General features: G+C 34.3%; 1 protein-coding gene across 1 annotated transcript in view; it reads left to right on the top strand.

The window, feature by feature from the left end:
• Positions 1-21,726, top strand: part of LOC149780533 (uncharacterized) — a 42,829-nt gene extending 21,103 nt beyond the window's left edge. The window contains exons 2-7 of the mRNA XM_089937548.1: positions 4,291-4,512; positions 7,004-7,057; positions 9,453-9,527; positions 9,984-10,157; positions 15,380-15,455; positions 15,989-21,726. Coding sequence (XP_089793674.1) covers positions 4,291-4,512; positions 7,004-7,057; positions 9,453-9,527; positions 9,984-10,157; positions 15,380-15,455; positions 15,989-16,457 — 1,070 coding nt within the window. The 3' untranslated portion in view covers positions 16,458-21,726. The remainder of the gene's footprint in view (positions 1-4,290; positions 4,513-7,003; positions 7,058-9,452; positions 9,528-9,983; positions 10,158-15,379; positions 15,456-15,988) is intronic.
• Positions 21,727-22,096: the final 370 nt, after the last annotated feature.

Raw genomic sequence — 22,096 nt, 5'->3', positions numbered from 1 at the left:
GTTGACTTGATTAAACTGTTCGTGGTTGACATGCACCTTCATGCACGTGGTATTCATCCACATGCTGCCCTCGACAGTTACAGAGTTAATGCTGCAATTCTATCTGATATGTTGTTATTTGAGGGCACAGATGGCGGGATGAAAGTTATTGACGCGCCAGTGGAAAACTAATAAACTCTGGCCTTATACCAAAGCAGCTTGCAAAAAATGGTCGTCCATAGTCCAAAGCAGCTTGCGGAAATGAGGAGCGCAATAGGAAACGATTGCAGGGTCGCATTAAGGCTTTCTCCAACAAAGTTAGCTGGAATGGTCCCCACGTGATTGACCCAAACACAACTGTATTAGCCTAATGTGGCCAAGCAAAAGAACACCTTGATGATAGTAAAGTTCATTAAAGTCAGAGGTAAGACAACTGCAAAAGACCGGTGGAATATTTCCATTTCTCGCAGCCTCTTCAGAGTCGTTAGCGGCTGTTGCAAAAGCGTCCGTGTTAGGGGCAGCCGGTTGAGAAATCTGTTTGCTGTGGCAAAGTCAGTCAAGCATTTCTGAGGTGGTTTTGATGTGGTATGAACTTTTATCATTGATCCCACTCATAAGCGATTCCGGAATCGGTAATCTAGACTTGAAAACGGTGCCTGGAACTCATTCAATTGCATACATGGTAATGCCTTGATATTGTCTGCTTTTTGACACGTAAGGACTGCATTGACAATTGAAGTTGCAAAATTATCTACTACAAATAAACGCTCTTGGAGCGCAAGCGCTCGACAACAAAACCAGTTTTATTTAACACTGTCATGAGAAACTTGGCTGGACGGGCCAATTTGTGCGTAGCCTGTTGTTAAAGCATTGCCTTCACTTGAGGGTCCAATACCTAATGTTCTTGTTCATTTTACCTTGTAACTTATAACTATGAACGAGAGGTTTTAGCGATACGACGCGGCGTCGAGGATCTGACTAATTGTGCCATCAACGCGGATTGGACTGATTTTACCAGCCGGGTTGTTGATGATGTTGACCCCGGCGAGATTGTGATTTTCCAAGATCATTGATGAAGCCAATGCTGCGGTGAAACATTACATGGATGCCAAGTTGCCGTCGTCACCACGCATAGTAACAGAAAGGGGACTGATCAGCAAAACGTAAATCACTTTGAAAATATTAAATTCCGATAGATCGGATGAAGATATAACAAATGACCGACTTATTATCATTCTTTTATTCTTTTATTTTGATAGACTTGGATCTCCCATTTGAAATTTGCGCAAGTCAGGATCATATTTATTCATCTTAAGAGTACTTCATCGCGGGTGGTATATATATATATATATATATATATATATATATATATATATATATATATATATATATATATATATATATATATATATATATTAATTACAGCTTTTTAGAACAACAATATTCTGACGTGATGATATTTAAACATCTTTTACGTTTGCAATATCAGTACAATTATTCACGAGAGATAAAATTCAGTTCGAAGGATTCAGTTTCTGTCCGGGCTGCAGACCAGTGATGCCAAAATCTATTGTACTTTTTTTTACTTGCTGATGGATATCTGCTTGAAAAGGTGTTAACAAACCCTTATATAAATTTGTTAAAGGTCACATCAAAATGGACAGTTGAAACAACTCTAATGTAGCAGTAGAAACTCGAAAACGAGCTTGGAAACATTGCATTAGCACGTGAAAACGCCTAGTCATATACTGCACTGAGAGCTGTAAGGTTACTCAGTGATTGTTTCTTCAATGAGCATGTGGATTTCACCGAAAAATCAATCCCGATTGCATTCCCTGTTGATTTTGTTGCACTAGCATTAACTCAACCAAAAAGAGAATAAAACTACAGTTCTTTAACAAGGACGCGCTTTTCCATGTAACAATTTTAGACGAAAATGAGAACTATCGTTTCAGAAATTTTTTAATGGTGTAATCAGCATGAACGTTATACCAGACCACTAAAACGCAAAATCGCAGGAGACTGAAATATTCACAAAGCAGATATTTTCTCTGATTGTATAACATTTGTACCAGAAGAACAAGTATTTGCTTTGGAAGTGCTTATGTGTGTTGCCCATGAAGAAAGCAAGAATGTGGAGCAATTATACTTTGCGATCACATTATTAGTAAGAGAATTATGATCGACCTTTAAAAAGATTGACGTGAAAAAATAATCAAAAGTTGATATAAAAAAAATCAAGAGAACCCCGCAGCTCTTGAAATACAAAGGCCCGTGTGGTGTCGTGGATGCGATTAGGAGTCTCACCGCGTCCAACACCGTTGGGCTTTGTATGACGGGAATCACGACAAAGGAATTAGAAATTATATTTCCAAAACGTCAGTAATGGCTGTATAGTCACATACTAGCTGATTTAGTTATACCGCATCCACTTACATAAATCTAAAACTAAAGCGCCCATTGTGGTGTTACTTATGTATATGCCAAGAAATAGAAGAGGCAGATCTATTTGCTTATGAGTACAGAAGAGACTCGTAAATCCGAGCTCCGTTTTTCCGGAAACCTCGCTATCCACACATAGTTCAACGGGAACGGAATTCCTAAACGTAAATTTGCCCCGTTTGTCCAGAAATCCGCGTTACGGACACTGACTCAAAATCGGGAACCATAGCGTAAAATTACTGTAAAACATGCTTCAATAATCCAAAAATAATCTGTCCGAAGCTAAGAAAATTTGGAGAATCATATATGAAAATACAGTGAGCCAGATAATATAGATTCACCTACGCCAATTTGGAGGTGTGTCAATTGATCAATCTCTGATTGGTGAAATTCTATGGGTGAGTTAAATTTATAAATTGATCACGTATTCATGTGTGATGAACAAACAAAAAAACATGAAGCATCGTGACCATATTGTAAGTGGTTGTATAAACAATGCCCGTTTTAATACTCGTCGACTAGGGTGTTAATAGTTAAATAACACACTGTGATCAAATCGTCCATACAATTTCCATAATATATGGTTAATAAATTAAGTGTCATTAAGTCTCTGTTGTTTACGAATTGTATGTAATCATCACAGTTTGTTCATGGCTGCACAAATAAAATTGATTGATATGAGCTCTGTACAGTATGGAGCTTCATTTCAGAATTATGCGCGACGTCAGTTATCGGCTCAATAGCTGATATGACAGTTGTAAAATATGACTTCAAAAATGGCTGTATCTCATCAAATTACCATAATGCATTTAATCGCGAGAAATCAGTTGATTCGTTGTACCTTTTACATTAGTATGGCGACACCATCATGCAAACGTAGACTAGTATATATACCTGCTAGCGTAAACGTTTTTTTTGTTGCAAAGAACTTTTGCAAATTTACAGAGAAGAACACCCAAAAGCTACTATTCAAGATATCTGCTGACATATTGTATCTCACTCATATATTATAACACAATAAACATAAGTCAATAGATATACATGCATTCATTAATTTATTTCACCCATTACTAAATATACAGTATATGTACAGCTCGCAAATACATGTACAGTACATGCACATGTATACGGTATGATGCCATCGTGAATGTGCATGATTCGTTAAAATTCCAAATCACACACACGAATTTATGGACTTACATTAGGTAATGGTGAAAACAATAAGTTTTGTAAAATTAAACAAATAATTCATTTCCCTAAAATAGAAAGTGAAAATTTAAAATAACTTGCAGTACTGTCAATTAAATCCCAAATAGTCATAAAACTTCTATCACAAGGCCAAAGTATTCCAAATGAGTTCCATTGGTGTTCCGAACAGGTCCAATATATTATGCTGATGTGCCAGTTGTCTTGTATGCTGTTGATATCCTTGAATTCTTCATGTATTACAACGATATCATTCAAAACATCTATAAATGAATACACAGTAATTTCAAGATAGTTATTTTATCCTACAGCCAATGAACACTTTGTAATAAATAATCGAAATAAATCCCCCCAGCAAAAATGATTGATTTTTCTTCAGATGTTAAACTATAAATGAGTAATTATAAGGTAAATAACCCTTATATAAAAGAAAAGTAAGACACAATAACAGAGCCAGGATGAGCGTCGTAATTTCATTTCCAGAACATTATAATTTGTCAACAAGGTCCGGTACTTTATCAGGCAACCAATAACAAATCAGGTGGACCAGGTTTATCAAGGGAAAAATCAATGACCAGTACCAAAAAATACTATTATATACGTGTGTAAATACATATGTACACGTAAAATACTTTGTATTGACATGAACTTCTTTTGTTTTAGGAGCCAAGCATACATCCTGCATAGATAAGCAATGTGGAAGCAAAACTTCATGTGATTTGAAGACATGTATTGTCTCAGCGGGAGCAAACATAATTTATGCCGCACCATATCAAATCACTTGGAGGTGTTTTTCCAGCAACCCCTTGACCTGGAACTTTGGATACTTTAAGGATTTCCTATGGACAAGAAAATGTTGTCAAATGAGAGTACACGTCTGCTATGGTAACTTCATTTCCAGAACATTCTAAGATGTAAACAAAGGTCTAAATGTCATGTAAACATGTTTACCCAATTAAAGTACAACCCACAATCATGAAGCTATGTAATGTTGTTAACAAAGATGAGCCGTACAATCTACAATCACAAACAAATATGAAACACACAATATAGATATGCATAACAAGATAAGTATATTTGTGGGTATAGTTTGTGAAAACACTCCTACCCTTGCGTGTGTGTGAAAAGCGGTTCTGATTTCATTTCCCTTCTGTTATATCCGATCCTCTTGAGTGACATTACATTTGTGTGTTTTAAGTATGGCCAGTACATATTCCTACATTTTTTCCGTTTGTGGTAAAGGTGTTGATGTTGGATAGAAAATGCTTGGCTGATGATCGCTCCAACTGCGTATTGGATAGTAAGAGGTGGTATTGGTCGAATCAGACGTGTGTTTCTGACATAGTGTGAGTGTTGGATGATAGATAACTGGATACTGGATGGTAAATAAGTGGTCGTTGATCTCTCCGAATTGCGTGTTGATGGTATAGAGTTGGTTCTGGATAGTAGATAACTGTTTGATGAATGGTTGACGACTGGATGATTGACACTTCAAACGGTGTGACGATGGTTTATCGTGAATGCTTGCTAGAAGATAAATGGGCTTTGGTATATTGGTTAGTGGATATAGTTTTACTCCAATTTACCGTTAGAGAGCATCGACAGCCATAATGTAAAACATGGACATTTTTACCATTATATTTAACGTCAGAGGACATACAGATCCAAAATGTTAAATCCAGCTGTCTTTCGGATTAGAGATCATAAAAACCTCTAACCAAAATGTATGTCCTCAATAGTAAATTTAATGTTTCAAATCATTTAGTGGTTAAGTATTCACATATATTTCGTACTGAAATTAGGATTTTCGTACACTAATTTCGGTGCAATAGACGTTTTGCATATCAATAACTTTTTATACTGGTTCTAACCCACAATCGCCCTAAACTTTGACCACAAGCATAATTTAAAATATTTATAGTTTATAATTAATATATGTTTACCAGTAGTAAATACTTTATTACAGCTGACACGCATTGTGTGTATTTACAAGATACTTTTATTACTAAGAAACTCTTAAACTCTTTCGATTGAAGGATATATATATATATATATATATATATATATATATATATATATATATATATATATATATATATATTAGAGCGTGTTCGTACCAAAAACAAACAAATGTTTCAAATCTTTTGAGGTTTGAAAATTTATTCCTCACAAAAATTGCATTGTCTATGACATAGATGTTTTATCTATTGGCACCTGAATACAATAAAAAATACAATATTTATTAGTTTGAAAATGTTCAAATGGTCAGCTGATATTCCTATAAATGGGCAATTTATAGGAGCACACTAGTATTTTACCTCGTGAGTTGCGAGAACGTATTTACACTTACGTTTGTACAGATTTGAGAGAAACGCAAGAACAACCGCACCTGAAACGGCCTAGACTTTTGGATCAGTTGTTGTTGTTGTTGTTGTAGGGTTTCACGCCATTTTTCAGCACAAGATAGGCTATACATGGCGGCCAGTATTAATGGTGAAGGAAGAACCCGGGAAAATCCCGGAAAGAACCACCGACCCTCGAGAAGCTACTGGCAAGCTTTCTCACATACCCACATTGGCTGAATCCGAGACTCGAACCCACGCAGACAGAGGTGAGATGGCAATGATCCGTAACGAAGAGCGCTTTGGACCACTCGGCACTCGGGGCCCCTACTTTTGGATCAATGGTATCTGATTGAATAAGAAGACTGCCTACTTTGTGATTGACATTCATCAACTGATATGGCATTAAAAGACTTATCTTGCCATGACTTCTATTGTCAGTGTTGCACCAAATTCTTTGAGGAAGGAAATCAATTATACAGTTCAAGACTAATGGAATTATCCACTCATTTTCAGAGAAAGTGTTCTACAAGTCGAGAAGATTCATTTGTATTTGGGATGTCATATCGTGTATGTACTTTCGTTTCCCCTCAGAATCATTTTGTGAAATTGTTAAACTGTAAAAGACATGACAACCGTCGGGACTTAAACTGTTAAAATTGAACAGTGTAAGTGTAAGCTGTCGTTCTAAAGTGTCTTTAATTCACTTTTTGGGTTGCTTATATGCATAACGATATCAAGTTAAATCATTGCAGGTCAATATCATTTGAGTTCAACTAACCTTGCTTTGCAGTAGAGCTGTACTATGTACAGACGGTCCGCAGTGGTGGGTGGTGGCGGAATCAAACATTCTTCTGATGACTCATTCTTTAAAAAATATTTAGTTGGCTGGTGAAACCACTCTAATAAATGTTAATATGTTAATACGTATCTCGCGAAATGTAGAGCAAAAGCTTGTCAAAATTTGAGGTGGATCAAGTTCGCTAAAATTCATGCAAAATATCACATCTGAATTAGGTTTTTCTCGCTTCCAGATACATCTTCAGAATCTGATGGTGATAATGGCATTGTCGTAACCTCCACTACGGGTAAGTTGATATCATACTGTAAAAAACAAAACAAGCCAGACAGTATAGTCTTACTATTATAAATCACTAAGTAACTGCCATTCTGGTGAATTGAAAACAAAACGATGAACAGTGTACAATTTGGGTTAAATCAAAAATATTGTGTTTTACTGATTTTCAAATATTTCAGATGATATTTCACAATAGAAGACGTTAATTGTGACATTAGAATAATCTATCTTTCAAAAACAAAGGTCAATTATTTATATACCTTTATAAGTAAATACATGTCTTTCTGTTAAAAACTGATGGAAGACAGTATCTTTGTATGTCGGTTTTAACGGCTCTTTTAACACATTGCTGGCTATATTTATCATGCCAAGGAAATTGGAGCTATTTGTTTTTCCCCGATGACACACAAAGGAATCCGACTCAGGCTGGCCTAGACGCTTATCGAGCCCACGATGCATGTCAACTCCAGTGCTGTACCAACTGAGCTACCGCAGATCCCGAAGACAATCCGACAAGCATACGTACAAACAAATATATACAGACAGTTGTTTCGTTTCTGATTGTGGAAAATAAATACCACTTGTCCACGCACACAGAGATAACACACACACACACACACACACACACACACACACACACACACACACACATATATATATATATATATATATATATATATATATATATATATATATATATATATATATATATATATATATATATATATATATATATATATATATATATGCATGCATTAGACTGACAACGAACAATGCGAAATTAGTACCTAACTAGCCTGTGCGCTTTTGACTCTTAAATGAGTTTTTTCAAAGGCAAATACAAAACATAGACAAGACAAACATATAAAACAGAAAAATGGTTATTTTTGCGAAACTTTACATGGCTGTTTCTACAGGAATTCAACCTTCTAACTTGATTTTGTTTCAACTAGTTTATTTCAGCTTGTTGCTGATACTGGAAAATATTTGTATTGACCTAGAAATTGATGAGCCATAACGTTATCTGTTATTTTATGTAAATTTATGTAAGCGCAAATTATATCCCGGATATTTAACTGTTATAGTAGTCATAGCTTATTAAGCAAATTTAGAGAATTATTTAAAAGAAAATGTCTCGGCTGCAAAAGATAATTTTATTTGTGCATGGTTGTCTTTTTCTAATCTCCTAGGTTTAAACCGCTTGGTTTCAATGTTCTAAGGCGGCGTATCCAGTAAGATTCCTTCTCTTTCCTAGTTTGGGGACTCCAGTTGGGGTTGTGAGCCATTGCAATAAGTGTTGTATCACTGAAAGTGTGGCGAAGTGGAGAAGGTTTCTGCGACCGGGCTTCTATATAGCTTCTTTGTCATCCAATCAGATCTATGAAGGTTGATCCTTTTGTGTAACTTTTCAGTTTCTCTGATATATTGAAGGCTACAGATCATACATGTGATGAGATAAGTTACATTATCTGTTTTGCACCTTTTGTTTGGGACATGTATGTTTAATCTTTCTCTCGTGACTGTGCTGGAAAATGTCCTGGTCTCTATCATATGTTGACAGGTTTTGCGCCTTTTATCGTCACAGGGGCCAGATTGACTAGGTTGGTCTTGATTAGTGATTGGCGTTAGCTTCACCCTGACTAGAATGTCCTTGAGATTTTTGGTCTCCGGTAGGCGACTACAGGATTGTAGGGAGGATTAACTTCAGTGCGTCCGGCTGGAGTCTCCAAACTAAGAAAGAAAAGGAATCTTACTGGATGCACCGCCTTAGAACATTGAAACCAAGCGGTTTAAACCATAAAGACTAGAACACATACCACATAAAGAAGGGAAATTCACGATTTAGTCTGCGATCGACTGATCAAAGATCAAGGTCACTGGACGTGATCTTAAGCTGATTTGATGTTTTCTGCATGAAGAATTCAACATCCATATAACGTTAACGAGGCATTATTAGCTCCTAATTGATTCGGGCGCAGATGGGTCTAAAGTCGATACTTCTGACACTGAAAGTGCTTTTTTATTTATATTCATAAACATACCTTCTGCTGAATAACATTGGCAACTTTCTATTGTATGGAGGGTCAAAACTACAAACTTTAAGGTGACTGGATTTTAGATTTTGACTTAGTTTGTGCATAATGATATTAGGTCAAATCATTAACTGTCAAGGTCATTTGCCGTAAAATCATGTAACTTTTCCAGCTGTAATACTAGCATCTAAGGTCGTCAGGGATACTATCAAACTTTTTGATGACTATTCATATTTTGTTAAGTAGTAGAAACTACCATATAGAGAAATAGATGATTGTTTCCGCAAACAATTTAGTGGCACAAATTTCTTAATTTAAGATCTTTCAAGTTTGCTGCGTATAGTAATTAAGCTCAGCTTGTATCACTTTCAGCCAAATCTTCAGGTTCTAACCGTGACACAGAAACGCACAATGGACATACAGTTGTAGCATCAAAATCTACTACTGGTGAGTTGATATCATACTGTCAAGTACTGTTTGCACAGTTTGAAAAGACAAAAATTAAGTAATTGGCATTTTAATGATTAAACATAACCAAGACATTTAACATTTGGGTTCTATAGAAAATAGTGTTCTGCCAAGTTTTGTATATCTTGGATGATATTTCACCACTTGAACATGTTAATTGTCATCAGCATAATCTATCTATCTATCTATCTATCATACACAAAGCCAAGCCATGCGATATTTCTATAAATGATACAAGTATATCTACAATATATAAGAAGACGGTCAGACAGGTAAGCATACTAACATAAAGATAGATACATAGATATTTCGTGTTTGATGGAAAGAAATACCTGATGTTAATATTATATTTGTATATTATATAATTAGCCCTTCTAAGTTACAGGACATGATTTAAAAAAACATTGTATATTATCACAAAATAATATTATTCAGAGACAACATTGTCCATCAGGAGCGTAAGTGTTTTGGCGACTACATCTGATGCGTGGAGTAATGAATTTGACGGTGATGATTTCATGACAGTATCAACAATGACGATGGTGCAAGCTAGCCCTTTTGAGATGAATAATGCTTACAGTAATCAAGATCAGGACGGAAACACGAACAGTATGTTGGATCTTTCTATTGTTATTTTAGTTCTTATTATATATATATATATATATATATATATATATATATTACGCTATAATGTTAAGGTATAGGATAAGAGAACAATTAAAATGAAAACAAAATATCATTGGATCAGGCGTAGTTTTGTAAATTAGTACAAAGATTCCACAAAATGTATCAGCTGTTCGTATTGTTGTGAATTACAATCTACTTTAAGGACACGACACCATTTCAGGACCACTTACATGTTAAGGTGTCACCAAACTGTGCAGGACAGGAGAGCAATAACATTCAAAATTGAAAATCACTACACATCATTACTTTGGAAGCATAATGACAATTATTAAAATTCCTAAACCACTCTTATTATGATGATAATGAGAAAAGCACGACAATGGTTAGTTTTTTCCCACAGCAAATAAAGTGGCATATACGATATATTGTACTGAATTCATGAAATTCAAAGAGGTGAACACTAGTTTAAAATGAAAGCAACTAAGACGATGACAAGATATAATGTGGTTTGGCTTATATGTTTGGATTGGATACAAGTGCTGGCAAAGTTAATAATGTGTACAAAACACATACTGGAAAATAAAAAATGGTGCATTTTTATTTCAAACAATGAAACAGTTACACAGTAATTCTTTAGAAAAGACTTAATTTATGATAAGATGCAGTGGCATGGTTAAAAAAGTACGGTATGAGAAAAGAAAAAACTACGCATTTTATGCAATTAATTACACAAATTTGGATTCTACTCAATTCATAACACAGCCTGAAGATCGTGTAAATTTTAAAATGTCAATCTGCAATCTAGCAGCAAAACATTACAACCAAAAACAAACAAAAGAAGTTTGAAAAAGGACATACAGAATTTATGAAGAGCAAAGTTATACATTACATGAAGCTGTTTTCTAATCAAACTTATGAATAGCAAATATGCCGTAAATCTGAAATAATTCATCAAATTTAAAGCGTTTAAGAAACGTCACAAGTTGCTTAAAATTAAAGTACCCATTGTAGTTGGCATTCCGATAATATCGAAAGATAATTTCCCAACGATAAAGTAGTCTCTACACCTTTTTATGCTTCATCAAATCATGTATAAAGAGTAAATTTACAGTATTTAGGACATTTCTATTACGATGCTGAAAGGAAATATGCGTACACGAGTATCACTGAAATGTCGATGATATTAAACAGAAAAAATAATTATTAAATAGTCAGACTTTAAAGAATACTTAACTCCACGGATCACCTAAACATTACACTTTCAAGCTAGAAAAGGAGTTTGTGTTAGCAACATGCATGAGAAAAACCAAACTACAATATGGTGGAAATACAAAGAATTTTTTCTTAAAAGAAACGAGATTAAATTGGTATTACAGTGGAGGAAATTAGGTTAGGAAATACAAACAGCAACTAGTTACAAGCGAATGCGAAGAAAGCAGTAAATACTTGATGAAAATATTCATACAAGAAAAGGCTATATCAAATACGAAGTGTTAATGAACATGTTTGAACAGATTGAATACTTAAAAATAGTGTCAGCTGATGCAACGAATTCTATGGCACGCTAAATAAGATGAACGTACACCTTTCTGCAAGATGACAACTAATTACAAGACGAGGGAACAACTAGAATGACTCAAGGTGTCAAATCTTATACGATTGATTATTTAGCTGCACGGGTACAACAAAGTTCTTAACACAGTCCGTTTGGACATTATCAGATGCTGTTAAAACATTAGAGGAGTTACAGCAAGACGAGAACTGTCTACTTAATGTTTAAAAATACACATCTGAATCAACAGTGATATTAGACTCGGGAGATAATGGAGACTGTGGAGTTTTATTACTGCGAAATTTGGTCATGAAAGTGGGTGGCATCTTTGGATATAAGCACAATTTACACGAATCCAGTATATCGTTCAAACCTGGATTAAATCGAATAATTGATAAAAGTGATAAAGGAACGGCATTTCGAAGGCTGTCAAACAGAGGCAGTAAAAGAATAAATTGTAGAGAGAAAAGAAGACAATGGAAGTAAACATTATATAGAGAAGGTTTAATAATGCTTATTCCATAAGATGCTCGAACGTTCAAATGACACATGACAATTTGGAAACGTCGAATAACAACGTATATTGTTAAAGAAACAAACCATAATTTATGCTGGTGCTAATAGGTGTAGTTGCTACCATAGTTTACTGTTTGAAATAGGTCACATCTATTCTCGATCCTCTTTAATGTCGCCTCTAAACCTTCAGTCCCAAATGTTAATAACAAACACACCAGTTACAGGTCACTTTATACAACGTTGTAAGCTAAACATAAACAGTTGTGCCAGTACCCATAAATAACCAATTTATCATGTTACAGTCTTCAACTGAGTTATAAAAAGAGCGAAATCACAAGCGAAATCACAAGTTTAGTAAAATTCAAGAAATTTATTCATTTCCGTAGAACATAAAGTGAACATTTGAAAATGAACTTGCAGCATTGTGAATTAAGTCTCAAATAGTCCAAAACGTTATATCACAAGTGCAAAAATATATTCCAGTTGTGTTCCGAATGAATTCCAATCTTGAATGTGATGATGTACCAAGAGCCTGGACTGTGGCGAAGTGCTATCACAGTGATAAAATCCAAAATGTCTTTAAATGAATTTACAATAATTAAAAATAAGATTTAATCAAAAGATATCGAAGAGCACTGTAAATCAAATGTATAATTTAAATAAATAAATCCTCTCAATGTATAACTGGTCACAACCGAAAGATTGACTCCACTACAGATGTTAATATAGGAATGAATAATTTTGATGCAAACAACCTTTATATAAAATATAAGACACAATAAGAGGACCAGGATGAGGGTCAGAAGTTAATTTTCAGAACATTCTAAGTTGCAAACAAGGTCATGTATGTTTACTTAATTTTTAGTATAGAACATGACAAACATCAGGTTGAACAAGAATTTCCTAGAAGAAAACCTATATCCGGAACTCAGATTCAAGAATAGATGTTTATAAAAAATGACGTCAGTCAGGTAGGTTAGAGCTCCTACCCTCTCTTATGGACAAAGGTTAATCACAATAAAAAAATTAAATACACACTCAGACGGCAACATTTTGTAAGTCTTTCAAGCCCTTTTTGACTTTGCTAATGATTCGTTTGGTAATGTGGATTTAAAATAGATAGAGTACAATGAACACGAGTAGCATGAAATGTGTAGTTTGTAGAAGGCGGAGGTGGGAAGGGAGTATCAAAAGAACAATTTGTAGTAGTTGTCTATAAACTAACAATTGTTAAGATAAATATTGCTATCGACGTGGATGCAATAAAAATTGTTACACCTTTCTCTTTCAATAATCTCTTAAATCTTTCATTCCAACAGTAATGCTTCTCTTTAACATAAGAACGAAGTTTCATGTCAGTATAGTTTTGAACATTTCTCTTTTAAACTACTTGCACCATTCTACGTCCAAAAGTTTTTGAATTTTAACCGTTTGGGTGTATCTTGTTCCTTTCGGATATTTTTGTATGCCCTTAATTCGAATGTCACACAGTTCAGTTCGATTGTCATACAGTTCAGTTCGAATGTCATACAGTTCAGTTCGATTGTAATACAGCTCACCGTCAGATTTCAAAGTTCAATTTTTGGTAGCGACAACTTCGCAGCATTTACATAGCCACTTAATGCGCGTTCTTCTTATGTAATAAATACTATTTTAGCTGCAGGTGGAAGTTCTCTGCTTTGAATTCTTTCGTATGTTTCATAGTACATTTTCTGCTGATTTTACATGTTTATCAAACGGCTTATTACTCTCAGTGGGTCGTTTTCTAGTCCGATCCTTAAATCTACCTGAGTTTACACAGATCATAATTGCCAATTGTTTCGGATCATGATTTTTAAACTTCATATTATTTCGACTCTATGGAATTAAAAGAAGTAATAGAAAAGAATGATAAGCATCAAGCTTTGTAAAATTAAACAGATAATTTATTTCCCTAGAATGCAAAGATAAAATATAGTGAATATTGCGAATAAAATCAGAAATAATCATTAAATTACAGACGCAAGTCCTAATAATTAATGTCCTGAATAAATTTTAGTAGAAATCCAAATTAAATCAAACGCTGAAGGTGTTGATGTGCTTGTGGTGGCCTGTATCGTGGTATTGTACCAACATGCTTTTGCTAAATCACAGTAAAGTAATTCTAGGTTTGAATTCACTATAAATTTCAGTGAATGACTTTGTCCAAGAATACTATATTTTATGAGCACTCTGTATTTCCTGGAGAAAAAAATCACTTGAAATAAATAATTCAAAGAAATACATTCCAGTCCAAATAAACTTAGGGTCAGAATAATAATATAAATTGATTCTGCTAGATTTTCAAGCACGAATGAATAATCCTTCCAGTAACAAGATTATATAGTCCTCTACTTGACCTAAGGTCTCGATTAACATTTCTAAAAATCCATTTCCTAATGAAAATTTCCTTCGATAACTTCTTAGTGTTTACAAAATAAAATATAAAGTTATAATTTTAAACCTATTACTAAAATTACAATACAAAATATGTAATAAACAACAGGAAGACCTAGCAATTCTTAGGGTATTTCCAAAGTTATAGATTCAGAATGAGATCAATATATTTACTACAAAATCAAAATTAATAGTTCAGGTTAAGTAGTAAATGAACTTGATTTTGGACAAGGTCAAGCCCAGTTATACAATGTTATATTATCAATAGCATATAATGAAATTTAAAAAAAAAATACTATCAAACAATACAAATTACATATTCATAACAACGGGGATACCGATTATAAATAACTCCTTCATCATCTGTTTATCTGTGTCTCAATCTCTGCAATGGTAATACATACACTAAGCATCAAATAAGTAATGAAACAATCCTAGATAAATACTTGACTAGCCAAAATGATGGTTTTTGTATTCATACACATGAATATCTCCCTATGATTTTTTACAGTCAAGTAGCTACGTATCATTAAAATAATTTCTAGTATCATCTCTCTCTCTCTCTCTCTCCTATCTACATTTTGTAGAAAATAAAATTTCAAGTTCATTCATATCATTTATGCTGACGATATCCTGGATACTATAACAGGGTTCGTGTCATCGGGTCTTCTGCTCAATAAGGAAAAAAATATGGATGAATTTGTTTTGCTATTATTTACAGTTGCCCTGAAAGTCGCTCTACCTGTAGGAATTTTTCTGCTCGTCATCCTTCTCGCACTTTTAGGTTTCGTCTTCAGGTAATATAATTGTTATTGATAGAGACTGTCATAATACTTCGAATATGTTTAGTATTGGTCGCATTATGGTTTATTAGCCACATTAATATCATGCGTGCATGCGCGCGCACGCGTGTGTGTGTGAATTGTCAGAATGAGGGAGAACGAACAGGCATGAATGTTTCTTTGGATATTTCTACTGCTTTACAACTTTAAAACACAGACAGCACATTTTAGGCTTCAACAGGAGAGCTAAAACAATTATTTGCAGACGAATTTTTATCTATTGTTTGTTGGTTCTCTTTCTTTGTGATCCAACCGAATTCTGAGAGTAATATGATTCCGTATTATTAGCATTTTATGATGTAACGTAGTCATCCAGTAGTGGCCTTATGGAACTTTGCATTGTATCGTACTTACCCAAATATATTGACGTTACAGATAATAGAAAACCAAATAGTATCGTGTAGTATTCTGGCTTATTCATGCATATTGTGATTTTTAAGATGTTCTTTTTACGAGATAACATTTAATGATTCATACTACCTTTACAGAAGGAAAGTGAAGGGTCTGATGGGAAAATTTCGGGGACCCTCTGGCAAAAATCACAATCTATTAAACCCTGTGTACGGGATAAATGGTCCAGCTGTGGAAGACACGGCCGGCGATAAATTTGATAATTTGACATATGCAATGCAGACAGGTCAGGATCACATACAGTCTGGAAACATTCCAACAGGAGGTTATGACTATGCCAAACCAGTGGCCCAAAAGAATGTTGGTGGAGAGATCAACGAAAATAAATCAAAGACAGTAGGAGATTCTTCAGTGTCGAAGTACCAGCCTCAGTACGAAGAGCTCCGTCTAGGAAAGCCATGTGACGTGTATGACACAACATACCAGACATTCAACGGTGAGAGTTGCAACGCTTCCTATGACCATATCATGGGATCTAAAGCAGAGATCATGACTTCACCACATGCCAGGCTTGGCGGAACAGCTTACGACAACGCTGCCATTTGAATTTTCAAGTGCAACTACTACCATTTAGCGATGACGACGTCCACGTGAACGTCTGAGTTAATGAAACATACAACACAAACAAGATAATTATGTACAGCTTTACAGGAACACGTTTTCACTCTGACAAAACTATTTCTTTCTTTGCATCACAAGATAAATTGTTTTTAAAACAAACAATGGATAAAAAGAGACCTTTTTCATAAATTAGAGAAAGAGAATTTCTTTTGGGAGCCGGACCTTTCTTCAATAAACCCCCCAGCACTTCCAGAAAATTAAAAGGTCGCCCCCTATGGAGCTGAACACTGAAAACTTAACTACACAGCCTTTCCTGTAATCCGAGATTAACCTCGTCTATCAAATGAAGTAAGAACTGAGACTTTCACACATTCTCTTCTCTGTTTCAACATGGTCGGTTTATATCAACTCTTGGATGCAATGTAACATGGAAGGACATTATCTTTCTAAGATATTTTCTTTTTCGTAATCCCCTTTTTTTGGTTATTTCATTATCTATGTTTTTATGTAGTTTTATTTTAAAGGCTTGTAGTAAATAACATTTTTCCTTAATTAAGCATTATATTTCCCTTCTTCGCACGCGGTTATATCTTTTCTAGTATATATCTCCTAATGCGCATTTGGAATGTTATAAGTCTGGTTCCAAAAAATAATAATTTTGTGTGGTCTAGAGTGACCTCTTATATCTACTAAAAACATAAATATTTAAATGCAGCCATATGCAAATTTTAAATCCGTATAAATAAATGGAAGAGAGCGAAGAGTCAAATAGACAATGACTCAACTACTGGGTATTCAAGGCATATGCAATGTGTGCCAGAGCTTCAATTGACATGGACACTTAAAAAATGTAAAAGATCCGCGTAGAGCGGACGTACAGGGCAAGCTGGAAAACAAGTACAGTAATTCAAAACAGCCAAAACTGAATGCTTAAAGAAAGAACAACAAAATCAGAACATCATAAGATGATGAAAATTATACAACTTTGCGAAACTCACATGATAAATTTGAATTTGATAAGATGTGGTGTTGACGTTGTATATACTTTGTCAACTTGGTCAGAAAACAAAGTTCCATCTTCGCAGTGTTTTCAACATTCACTTGTAATAGATGCCGAGCTTGACAATGAACAACCAATAAAACCACAACAACAATAAACTGCCTGTTATACAGTCTGCACTTGTGCCAGTGGCAAATTCGTAAATGCTTTAGATTTTTACGTCTAATAGCAAATTTTTGCGGACAAAATTATTATAAGGTGTTGCAGAATATGACCTAACACTGCTTTTACTCTTGCCCACATCATGTTTTTAAAACAAGTTGTTTAAGAAGTCAATCTGTCCAACATACAAAATGGGTATTTTGGAAATGACAAAACTAATTATTCACTCTTCACCCAGTCGTTTCACAACATTGCTTTTACTGTTTTCCCACATCATTCTTTTAAAACGAAGTTGTTTAAGAAGTCATATGTTCAACATGCAAAGTGGATATTTTGTAAATGACGAAACTGTCTTTATGCAGTCGGTTCACAATTAGCAGCCTGATACGACATGAACTTTTGCCTAAAATATAAGGTTATCACTAAATAAAAAAGGTTAAATGAATCTTAAAACCATGACATACTTTACATTTTCAACAAATAAATAGCTTAACGATTACCTACAGACAATTGAAAAATCCCACACCTAACAAACAACAAAACATTACAAACATAATGTACTATGTAGCATTCAACTCTGTTCTAAACGTTGGCCTCCGCATGCTTTTGAAGATGTTATTGATGTTCCGATAGGCACATCATCAACTTAAACATTGAAGAAGTAATTGATGTTTAACCACGATCAACATGAATATTTGAAGAACTTATTGTAACGTCGCATGGATTGTATCACAAACGAGTTCAAGATTTGAAATATTTAATAAATAATAAAGGTGAAATAGAACATACCTTCCAATATAGCATAGTGAGTTACATCGACAAACTATTTATCACAACACTATCAACATCTGGTAATACAGAAATCACACTTGTTCATCTATAAACCCATTTTCAACGTTATAATATGCAATTTTATATTGAAGCTAATTATATCATCCCTATGAAAAATACCATCTTAATTAGTTTGATTCACTACAACACATTCTGACACAGTAGCGTGATCTGGCAATGTAAAATTTATTTCAGTGCTAGTGTACTTGAGCAATATGGTGGGAGAAAGCAGCGGCTTTATATAAATAAAAAAATTACATAATAATTATTATACTGTCAAATTTAATGGCACTCATGTATTAAATCTTCTTTAAGTTCATTCCGAACACTAATTTGGTTTATTTTAGGAATTTGTTAGTGTTAAACTAAATTTTATATTGGTGATGTGATAATAATGTATGATCCTTGATTGGATTTTGAATGTAGGTTCTTTTCTGCTCAAATATTCATATTTTTCCGCTCAGGCTCTCCCACTGCACTGTCTGCACTCGTATTTATAGACTCTTGTTCACAAGACTCTTCTTAACACCATAGGACCTCAGACAGCCAATCGATGCTTGTCCGTCTCAGGGATAGCTAAGGCAGTAACCAAGTCAACTGTTTAAACTGCACAGAAGAATGCTTTGAACACAAAATTAAGACAGAATTAAGTTGTTCTCTCAATGTTAGTGGCGTGCATTTTTATTCTTGTACTTTCATACCTGCAAATTCAGTAAAACAGAATAAAACCGATAAGTGAATTTTGATATGGAATCGAGCGATAGTACAACGACTGATAATTCGATGAGTCGTAATGCGGTTCAGAATAGTCTCTATACAATGTAAACTATGTTACACATTAAAATAAAATAAGTTCTGCAAAGTAAACAACTTACAATTTGGAACAGCAGCATCTCTTTTAACTTATTGTTAAAAGAATGGTAAGAAAAAATGTGATTATTTAGGTGGGCACATTGATTCCATGACAATTTTGGGTCACTATGCTTTGTAACAAACCTCCATCAGACCGTTGAAATCTCGGCTAGTATTGTACTTCTAATGTTGATATACGATATTTGAGATATGTTAGATAATTCGTTACTTAAACTATCCATGAGAATTTCCGGCATGCTACACACATGGTCCAGCTTGTAACGGATTGTGCACAATTTGTGTTTGTAACATAGTTACTCTTCAATCCTGACCTTTCAGCAAATTACATAAAGCACCCGTACAAGAATTTTCAAACTCATTTCTGCTGCCGGCCTGTGCATCATTAACAAACTGTTACTCTCTCCAATGGTGCCCCCAATACCCTGTTAATCCTCTGTCGCATGACAGCGAGTGAGAGGGATACAGACATTGATGAATACTATCGCCTGACTACAAATCAGTCAAAATAGACCTCTATCTTCAAATCGGTCAGACATTCAGTAGTCTTTAAGCAGTTCCCAGAATAAAATGCTCTGAAAACGTATCATATTTAAGTTGCTGTGTAGTCATCTCTATATATTTGTAAACAATATATCCATATATTTTTTTCATTGTATGGCTTCCGTATATGCTTAACAGTAATATGTTTGAGGTGAAATTAAGGGGCCTAATGTGGAAATGACAGACGTGCATAAAAATGGTACTTGATTTTCTTGTGTGAATGACAGACGACTACTAAACACGGGGTGAGCTTTCAATGCTCGGGTCATGATACTCTCGTTCACAAAATGATTCGTTACTATCGGAAATTAAGTATTGCACATGCGGTTGAGTTTTTTTGTAATTTGGTTTTCTTAATTAGTAAACTTACCTGTTGTACGTAACAATACGACTAATATAATATAGATCCATTGCAAATATATCGCTTCAGACTTCATTAGTTTAGTACAAAGAGATAGCTGTTGATGTGGCGTGGCTAATAACTAGAATCCGTAAAGGTAGTTCTCTCCTCACCTTGAAAGTAAATAATTGTTTTCGGGAGGGGAAACTGTCAAATATTATTTGGTAATTGAAAGGAAATTTCTCGTACATAATATTTAATTTCATTTCATGAAACCTATTCAATCGTATATCGATTGTTCTGCAGGTTTTATCAATTTAGACTAAGCACATTGGTTGTGTCACCAAAGGTAGAATTATAGAAAGATTCCGTTTACCTTATCTGGGTATGGTTTGTGCTTTGCCTAGAAAATAAAAACTATCAAGAGAAAAGGTAAAGAGTGGTAAACATTCACTGTGCTTGGCTGGTAATCGGCCTATAATTAGTAAATCAATGCCATACGATAGTATCTAGTAAAATTTGTGTCTCCCGATTAGTTAGTTGAGTATCCGTTTTAGTTTGTCGCAGATCAGTATAGGCGCTATGAGCTTGCAGACATATAGTTATATTATTATGTATATTTGATTTAATATATATCTTTCTCAATTTTTTTGTAAGTTTAAATGTTTTTTTCATTACATGATATTGTAATGTAAATTTGCTCACTATAGATGATACTTTTTCCAGAAAATAGTTTGACCTTGACTGTTAGTTTATAAACACCAGGTGTTGATCTAAATCCTGACCTTGTTTCAAAATGTGTTGCAACCATTGTAAACAAGTTCTATTTTACTTTAAAGTGATTGGTTGTTTTCGAAGTCATGATGGGACCTTGTCTTTAAGCTTTTTTTATTACTTAGAGTAAAATGATTGGTTTTCGTCAGGGTCACACTGGGTGTACGTGACCCTTAACAAGTATTTAGCTTCCAGAAGATGATCAGGTGACCCCATGTTTATATTTTAGAAAGACCATATAACCCATGTTTTCAAGAAATAATCTCAGTAGAAGCTGGGCTGTTAAACCGTTAGTTGTATGTTTTGCTGTTTGGAGTCCTTTCAAATTACATGGTTTGGAGTTATTTCAAATTACTTGGATTCAAAAGAATTAATTCTGTTATTTTTGTGTAGAAAAATACATGTGCTCATACAATATTGTCGAACAAGAACAGTTTTGTTTCACCAAAATATTCATTCAGCTATCAGAAACCGGAGTGATAATTCTTGTTTCTACAAGGAACTGTAGACTTCAACACTACAGATTGCAGCATATGTCATCGTCTTCCATCTTGGATTCTTCGTCGATATTCGAACGTGAAATCAGTAGAACATTCTGTTATTAGGACTACTAAAATTTTATTCTTGGATTATTCTTGGATTATTTTAGGATTTGATTCTATAAAACCGTAAGTTCATATGTTTACATTTTTACCGAATTTTTCCAGGGAAATAAATTGCTGTATTTTTTCAAAGTTTCTTGTTTTCACTCTTTCTTTTGTTACTGCTTATTCGAGCCTAATCAAGTGACTTATTCGAGCCTAAACAAGTGAAATAAGAATATCACTAATGTTATTATTCTGCAGATGTCTACTTGTAGTAGATTGTCTATGCCTACACTATAGTATATCCTGTATAGTCAAGAAATGAAGTATTCTGCGTGTATATAATTCTTGAAGTGGAATCAAAATTTTATTGATGTGTACAAGAGATTGATGGCCACGACTGATGTGGAAACGATTTAAGCTGTTGGTGGTATAAGTGTTAATTGAATAACTTGAGACATATAATTAATATATCAAGATACCAGCCATGATGAACGTGTGTGACCACGTATGCGATCTT

The sequence above is a fragment of the Sinohyriopsis cumingii genome, chromosome 16 (genome assembly GCF_028554795.1).
Source record: "Sinohyriopsis cumingii isolate HCF-2022 chromosome 16, ASM2855479v2, whole genome shotgun sequence".
Lineage (NCBI taxonomy): Eukaryota > Metazoa > Mollusca > Bivalvia > Unionida > Unionidae > Sinohyriopsis > Sinohyriopsis cumingii.
Note: the sequence above shows the minus strand (reverse complement) of the source record. Positions and strands in the feature narration are given on the sequence as shown.